At 37.9% G+C, this 8,845-nt stretch overlaps 1 protein-coding gene across 4 annotated transcripts in view; it reads left to right on the top strand.

The window, feature by feature from the left end:
* LOC107659573 (interleukin enhancer-binding factor 3 homolog) overlaps positions 1-8,845 on the top strand; it is a 34,621-nt gene that overhangs the window by 8,026 nt on the left and 17,750 nt on the right. For 2 of the 4 annotated variants that reach the window (XM_016448576.1, XM_016448578.1), the window contains exons 7-14: positions 2,814-2,905; positions 6,027-6,122; positions 7,077-7,188; positions 7,415-7,512; positions 7,613-7,724; positions 7,836-7,949; positions 8,039-8,244; positions 8,334-8,486. In XM_016448576.1, coding sequence (XP_016304062.1) covers positions 2,814-2,905; positions 6,027-6,122; positions 7,077-7,188; positions 7,415-7,512; positions 7,613-7,724; positions 7,836-7,949; positions 8,039-8,244; positions 8,334-8,486 — 983 coding nt within the window. Of the gene's footprint in view, positions 1-2,813; positions 2,906-6,026; positions 6,123-7,076; positions 7,189-7,414; positions 7,513-7,612; positions 7,731-7,835; positions 7,950-8,038; positions 8,245-8,333; positions 8,487-8,845 lie in introns of all 4 variants that reach the window. The other 2 variants (XM_016448575.1, XM_016448577.1) reach the window with 1 other exon arrangement.

Below are 8,845 nucleotides of genomic sequence, written 5' to 3'. Positions count from 1 at the left end.
GCTGAAGGGAGATCTTGATCTGGAGCTTGTGCTGTTGTGCAAAGACAAACCCACCATCACCCTGTTAAAGAAAGTTTCCGAGAACCTCGCTGTGCAGCTTAAGGTATGTCTGCATCTCTGATTTTAAGCATTGTTTACAAAGGCAGAATAAAAAACATGCATATCTTTCCAACAGCTCATCACAGATGAAAAATATGACGTTAAACCTTGCGTCCGTGATGCCACCATTGTCATCAAGAACTCCAAGGAGCCACCGCTGACCCTCACCCTTAACCTGACATCACCTCTCGTGAGGGAGGAGGCTGAGAAGCAGGCCGCCGGAGGTAGGTTTGAAATCAAGTGCCTTATGCTTCCTCTAACCACCCCACAACCCCAGAGACAGCAAATGCAGATGGGATGGACTCAGGCAGGGATATTGTTTATTGGGCCTTCAATGGAGCTTGGGGATATTGTGTACAGACTAGTCATGTAACACAGATTGTTATGTTTACTGCCACCTGAAGTCTCACAGTTCCTTGCAGCGTGATGTTAGAGTGTTGATGGCCCAATATACAGTAACATAAGTGATGGGTAAAGCTTTAAATAAGACCCAGTTCCCTTTGAAGTATTTAAAAGGAGAGTTTACTGAAGGCTTACTGAGAATTAAGAAACAAAATCACAAACCTTGTTGTTTGCATGTGTTCGTATAATGGAGAAGAAAGGGAACGGTTTGCATTGCAGCAAAAATGAGAAGCAGAAGTATTGTCGAGTTCTGGTTTGTTCGCCAGGACTTGTTGACAGAGCCTTTCTCAAAGAGGCTGGACAGAGGGCAGGAGGGTTATAGATAATGCTAGACATTAGGATACAGCGTAAATAATAGATTCGACCCAGAGTGATCATAATATGGTCACAGTAACTCAATGGATCTGTAGTTAACTTTAGAGAATTGTGGGTGCCCTTTTTTAGTTTAGTAAAGAGCTTTTTCAGGGCTAGGGTGTTGTATAGGGAAAACACCGACATAAAAACTTGTTTCGGTAAGAAAACAATTGACCTTTGGCTAAACCCCATTTTTACAATCTTGGCAGCTTTTGCCATTCTCCATTTTATCAGACAAACTTCTGGTCTTTGGTCTATGGAAGTTTTTTAACCAAAATATGGTAAACTGTTGCTGCTAAATCTTTACCAATTGTATTACATGTTCTATGACATTGCCATCTTACAGTTGTTTTTAAATAAAGCTGCTCCCTTTGCAGTTTTTAGTCATTTTACTCTAAACTTATTATGATTATGATACTTTGCATTGTCACAATTTAATCCAATTAATATAAAAAAATATTTAATAAGCACATCTTATTAAAAAAATAACACTTAAAATATCTGGATGTTTCCTGCAAAACTTGTATAAGCGATGTAAAGGTAACCAAAGGGTGGCGGGGCTTAGCGAAGGGTCAATCGAGAGCAAACTTGATGCCGAACTCAAAGCCTAGCCCTATCTGTGACCCCTCGGTTAGTGATGCCTGCCTTAGACCATCGTGAGCCATCAGTTTTGCTGCAGTGTGGGCTCGTTTTGATCATACCTCTTGTGTATCTGAATACTGCTGCCTGTGGTTCAAAATCTGATTCTCTCTGTCAAGCCTTCTAGTTTGTCGATTTTAGGGACGCTGGACCTTTGACCAACTGGACGCTCTCTGTCTCGGAAGGGGCAAGGCAGTGCACCCAGAAAAAAAAACAAGGGGGCGAGGGGGAGGGGTTCCCCCATGTCACATGAATGCACAAATGCACTCCGATCTCACAGATACACAAGCCATAGAAGAACCTCCCTTTGACATTCACTCACTGTACACTTCATGCCACAAAATACAGCCACAAGGGCTCTGTTCCAAATCATAGTGAGCTGCCTACCTAGACGCCATCTTGAGGCATCACAGGTGAAGACAGTGGCAGAAAATTGTTGGCGAAATCATCACGTGTCTTCCATAGTTAGTCCAGATGCATTGCGCATAAATAACGTTTATGCATTTTGGCAGATGCTTTTATCCAAAGCGTTATTAAAACACTTTCACAGAAATTTGTAACAGTCAACCCTTAATCCATTTTAGAGTTTATGTAACGCAAACTATATATAGGCTTTTAAATGACTCTTTTATAATATTTCAACTTGTGACTTTGCCAAGGAATTTGGCATGGCATTGAAACGCCAACCAACCGAAGTGTTACGATGGTTTTGTGCCGAAATTTGATCTAAAATGGTGTACTTTCATGTAAAGTGGTATTTTACATAAGTATGTTTATTAGTTAATTCAAAAGTATAATTATAAGTGGTTCTGTCTATTTAAGAAAAATAGACTGTTTTACTCAATATTTCTGTGTGCATTAGTTTATGTGGACATATTGGAATGTACCATGAATGTTTATGGACATGTTTTTAGTTTAAATGTAAAATTTCAATGTAATTTAAATTATCTACTTAAATTTTTTTCTAATAATGTGTTAAAGCAATTTGAATTAAGCTTTTATAAAAAGGCTCATTCAATGTCAAGTCCAATATATGTGTGTTAATAATATAAAGTAGAAAACGACTAGATTTATGGTTTTTATTGTCGAGTGTAGCCTCACTTGGGTTTGGAACAGAGCCGGATGCTCCAGCCACTTGTAGATTTCTGTCCTGCTGTTGTGTACTAGCACAGGAAGGGTTGCTCTTGTTTGGGGGGGTTCCCCCTCCTCTCCCCTCTACTGCCTTTGGTAGGGGTTATCTGCCTCCTCCCCCCTGGCCGTGAGACAGAAAAACCCCTTGGTCAAACCGTACCTTGTCTTCTTATTCCACCTGCCAATAGAAACGCTATCAGTCAACGATCCCCCGGATGTACTGGACAGGCAGAAATGCCTGACTGCCTTGGCGTCCCTCCGCCACGCCAAGTGGTTCCAGGTTTGCATCTTGTCTTTATTTGTCTTCTAGTAGTTGAGTTTGTTATTATTTTGTTTCTGTGTTAACCTTATTTCATGCTGTATTATTTTTTCAGTTTGTGTGAATGTGTTTTTCTGTGTAGATATTATTTGTGGGAGTGTATTTGCCTCCGGTAGAATGTCATATTCTTGCTGGATGGTTATGAATTGCGTTGCCAAGGACATCTTTGTCAATGCTGTCTGACCTCTGCCTGGCTAGTTTTAACTAAGTGTATTATCGCATCGATAAACTGTTTATTACCTTTTTGAGACGTCATTGCCAGTATCAACTGCCGCTTTTACAGTTTTTTACAATTCAAGTATTTCAGTGCAAATGGGATGTGCAGTATTTCTGCAGCCCGCCATACTATTTGACGCTTCGCTGGAGAATATTTTTTTTCCCAATATCATTCGAATTGTCCTTCATAGGAATGTTCTGGGTTCAGTGCAATTTAATTTGAGTCATCAGCTTTTTTTGCATAATATTGATTGCCACAATTTTGACTTTTTGTATTGCTATAATGGAATACAGACAGGAGAAAAAAACATTAAAATACACAACTTATCAAAAGTATATTTATATCTAGTATTTCAACTCTTGTCCTTTTGGTATATAGCCAGCAAACCCTGTAGCTTTTGTATGAGATGTGGAAAGAAACTAGAAAGGGATTATTTGGCTGGCTAGTAGGAAAAAAAACATGGCATTTAAAACATTCATGTGAACTTTGTTTTAACATTTTTACATTTATTATAGAAAAAATGAAATTTTGAAATAAACATTTAGAATAGATTTTAAAAGTTATTAATTAATACCTTTTATTCTGCAAGGTCACAAAGTGATCAGAAGTGACTGTAAATACATTGATAATTTTACAAAAGATTTCTATTTCAAATAACTGCTGTTTAATTTGAACTCTTTATTTTTTAAAGAACCCTGAAAAAAAAACTAATTTTCAAAAAAAAAAAATTTATATTATAAGATAAAATAAATAGAAATGGACTATATGCATATAAACTTATATAAAATAAATTAAAACTTATTTTAAATTGTAATACTACTTAATATTACTGTTTTAACTGCATTTTTGATTAAAAAATGCAACCTTTCTGGGCTATGAGACACTTTTTGTTTTTATTGCATTAACATTATGCCACAGATGCCGCCTCTAAAACTTGTATTGAACCCAGAACATTGTTGTAAGTTTTAGATATTTAATGCAGGTCCCTGCAAAAATCTGTCAGCTTTCATTTATGCCACAAAGGAATATTGCACCTTTTTCCACCATATCAGTGTATTCATGGTTTCACTGGTGTCATGCAGTGTAGGGATGCACCGATATGAAATTTTTGGCCGATACCGATAACCGATAATTCTTTATTTTTGAATCAGATATACATCAAATAAACACAATATTACAACGTACAATTGCACAAAAGGCTGCAAACGAACAGCACGCATCTGAAGTGTCTCTGAAGGAAATAATGCATTATTTATCGGCTTTAAGATATCGGCCAAATTTTCTTATCGGGCCGATACTGATAACAGAAAAAATGAGCATTTATCGGCCGATACCGATATGGTGGCCGATATATCGTGCATCCCTAATGCAGTGCTTTAAAAAGCAGCTGCATTTCCCAGATTTAATCCATATCTAGTATCTTCTAGTACATTCTCGCTTGTATCAACTAAGTTCTGATATTTAAAGGGTTAGTTCACCCAAAAATGAAAATTAGACCGTGTTTTACTTACGCTCGAAGCATCCTAGGTGTATATGACTTTCTTCTTTCAGATGACTCCAGTCGGTGAGTATAAGAGACTTCTTTTAAAAAAAAAACATATTGATCCTAAACCTTTGAACGGAAGTGTATATTTTTAAATTAAATTTCTTTACTGTGGGAAAAAAATACTAAAGTAGGATTAAAGAACAGAATCTTATGTAATTTATGTTATGTAATTTTCTTTTTCATTTTTTTTAATCAAGCTCAAAAATTTTTCAAATATTATATAAAATAAATGTTAATTTTATTTGAGCAATGTTATGTTTTATTTACTATTTTTAAATTAAATTGTGTTATGTTTTTTATACGCTTTATAACAGCCAACCAAAGATATAAGTATCAGCCATTAAAATGTCACACAACGAAAAATGAAAACCCACATGAAATTCAGTCGGAACAAAGCCCATGATATTGTGGTCTCTAGATATGGCCTTCCTTCAATATAAGTTGAATTTTGTATTTTGTCCCGTTTTATCATCCTTAAAGGGTTAGTTCACCCAAAAATTAAAGTGGGCTGTGTTCTACTCACCCTCGAGGCATCCTAGGTGTATATGACTTTCTTCTTTCAGACGAATCCAGTCGGAGTTAGATTAAAAATTGTCCTGGCTATTCCAAGCTCTATCATTGCAGTCAGCGGGTGTTGCAGTTGAACAGTCCACAAGATGTCAAATAAAGCTTGCGCATTCATAATAAAATGTGCCGCAGACGTGCTTATTACGTTTGAAATATGGATATTTTTCTTACAAAAACACATGGATTCGCTACAGGAGGCCTCTATTCCCTCCCCCCGGAGCCGTGAGAGGCACGTTTTATTACGGATGCGCGCACTTTATTTGAAGACTTGTGGACTGTTCAACTGCAACACCCGCTGACTGCAATGATAGAGCTTGGAATAGCCAGGACAATTTTTATTATAACTCCGACTGGATTCGTCTGAAAGAAGAAAGTCATATACACCTAGGATGCTTCGAGGGTAAGTAAAACACAAGCTAATTTGAATTTTTGGGTGAACTAGCCCTTTAATATCTGATCGCAAGGCCAGCCACAAACACAAGTCCTGTTGTGTTCCTCATCTCTTGAGCTCGACGTTTTTAATCTGCTCTCTTAATATTTGTCATATATGTAGCTTCTCAACTGAGTAATTGCTTTTTTTTGTAACTTAACCATTTGCCACCCTTTCTACATTGCTAATGCTTATCGACACATTATTCAATATCGGCAAATCTCACCCCTTTTCTTTGTTTGTTTATTGCTTTGGTGTTGTGCCACATTATGATTCCATGAGATAAACCGTTGGATTGTATCCCTCCTGCTTTTGTCTCTAGGCCAGGGCTAATGGACTACGCTCCTGTGTGATTGTCATCCGTATCCTGAGGGACCTCTGTGCGCGTGTTCCTACCTGGGCCCCTCTGCGAGGATGGGTAAGTACAAAACAACCCGAGAATATAGGGGTGGCTGATATTTAAATTGCAACAGAAGCTGGTGTAAAATTGTGTTGTTTACATTATGGCACGAAACAGTGCTGCATTAATAGATAATGACCATTCATTCTAATCACAAAAATGAAGAGCTGGCCCTCCAATAAGCCATAGCTATGTATATATAGTCTACATCAGAAATGCCAAAAGTTGTCCTGTGATGAACTTTGGTTTGGCTTGCCATGCAGGGGGGGGATTGTAAACAAGCATGCTGTTGTAGCATGTCTTATGATTTATCTTTTAGTTTTAACATTTCTTATTTATTTTTGCATTGAAATGTAGACTCAATAAGTGAATTGCATTAAATTTCCCATTTACACGTTTTTGTCAATTTAATGCTTTAATTTGATGTGATTATAATGAAATAACACATTAAAATTAACGTATTTAACACACTCACACATTTTCTTCAATATCTGCGATTGTTTACTAGTTACGAAGTTTAATAAACAAGAAGTTAATATTGTGTTTTAGACAAAATATTGTCAGTTTTGTTTTTGCTCAATTTTGCCAATGAAAGTAGTTCTAAAAAAAGCCACAGCGGAGCTGTTGTGCGATTGATTAATCGTCACATTATGCCGTTAATTAGATTAAAAAAATTATCTATTAACAGCCCTACTATATAGTCTTCAAAAAAGGCTGATTTTAATTTTGATTCATTTGTTTTATTACAATTTACTTAAATATTCGAGGAAAAAGTAAGCTCTTTTAGTAGTTTTAAAATTATTTTTTCATATCAAATGTTGATTCCTCGTGACGATTTAAGAATTAATGTGATATAATTTTTTCTACAAGCATTGGTCTTTTTTTCTCCCTGTTAATTCTTTTTAGATTAAAATAATATAGGCAAACGTTTAGATGTTGGCATCTATCTGATGTAGCTGTTGTTTCTTGAAGCCCTTAGAGCTGCTGTGCGAGAAGGCGATTGGCACTGGGAATCGGCCAATGGGAGCAGGAGAAGCTCTCCGTAGAGTTCTCGAGTGTCTCGCATCTGGAATCCTAATGGCTGGTAAGTCAGCTCCACACTTCATATCTAAAACGGATTACAAAATGACTGCCTGTCAGTATATCAAAATACAGTATGAAAGACCATTTTTGAGTGCACTGTGTTCACATTATAGCATATCATATTGTGTTCTATTGACCAATCAGCATTATGTAGGCCCGAGAAGTCCAGAATACTACAAAGATGCTTTTAAAATTGCTTAATTTGAATGTGAATCTATCTGCTTTAGATGGTTCAGGCATTTGTGACCCTTGCGAAAAGGAGCCAACGGATGCCATCAGTCACATGGATCGCCAGCAGCGGGAGGACATCACCCAGAGTGCTCAGGTTTGTCCACAATGTACCGTTTTTATTACAGTTTTGCATTTGATCGCTTGGAGATCTCATTTGAGCGTTATGGGTGACGTTTTAATTTTTTGGTTGACAGCATGCCTTAAGGCTTTCAGCTTTTGGACAGCTGCACAAAGTACTCGGCATGGACCCGCTTCCTTCAAAAGTGCCCCGAAAACCAAGGAGTGAGACACCTATTGACTACACAGGTAAAAGTGAGTGAAAGTGGACATTTTTCATTACTTCATGGATGTTTTGTGTATCAAATCTATCTATTTGGAAGCAAAAAACTTGACTTTTGTCATCTTTTATCTCCATAGTTCAAATCCCACCCAGCACAACCTACATGCCGCCAATGAAACGCCCCATAGAGGACGAGGAGGCTACTGATGAGAAGAATCCAAACAAGAAGAAGAAGAAATTGCAAAAGAAATGTAAATGCTGTTCAGATGTTCTTAATCTGCTTATAGTGGAGTTATGCAGAGCTTTGCACATAAAACATACCTTGTTTTCTGGCCTTCAGCTCCAGAAGAGAAGGCAGAGCCGCCACAGGCCATGAATGCCCTGATGCGTCTGAACCAGCTGAAGCCGGGTCTGCAGTACAAACTCATTTCTCAGACTGGGCCCGTTCATGTGCCGGTGTTTACTATGGCCGTAGAGGTGGACGGAAAGAACTTTGAAGCTTCTGGTCCCTCCAAACGCACTGCCAAACTACACGTAGCTGTCAAAGTAAGAGACCGTGATGCAGAAGATCAATTATTTGGCTTACTGGATCAGTCTAAAACGGTAGAAACTGAATTTTTTAATTCCTTCTCCAGGTCTTGCAGGATATGGGTCTGCCAACCGGATTGGAGCAAAAGGTAGCTGAAATGGTGAAACAGGAGGAGCCGATGACCACACAGGAGACTTTGCCCACTGTGACCCAAATGGAGCCAGAACCAGCACCAACCACAGACAGCCCCACTGACGAGGTACCAAAGATTTTTACCAACATGTATCCAAATAGTTGCTCATGACAGGGTGTCCGCGGGTCCTTAAAAAGTCTTAAAATTTCTTAAATAACGTTTTCCTAATATAAGGCCTTAAAAAACATTCAAAACACCTACAGAGTGCAGGCATTACGTGAAGTCTAGTGCACGTGCGCATTTAGAGTGCGCTCTGCCTGATCACTGCATGATTCAGTCTATTAAAATAAATTCGGAATGAACACAAATTCAAGACATGGGGGCAGAAAATGTGTATTTATACTCAAGTTCACACGGAAGAGTGCCTTTTTTTTCTCCCAAAATTACCATATACAAATGTGATACTGATTTTTTACAACCGTTCA

This window comes from Sinocyclocheilus anshuiensis, unplaced genomic scaffold (genome assembly GCF_001515605.1).
Source record: "Sinocyclocheilus anshuiensis isolate Anshui unplaced genomic scaffold, SAMN03320099.WGS_v1.1 scaffold1277, whole genome shotgun sequence".
NCBI classification, from domain to species: domain Eukaryota; kingdom Metazoa; phylum Chordata; class Actinopteri; order Cypriniformes; family Cyprinidae; genus Sinocyclocheilus; species Sinocyclocheilus anshuiensis.
This window is presented reverse-complemented; position numbering and strand designations above follow the sequence as displayed.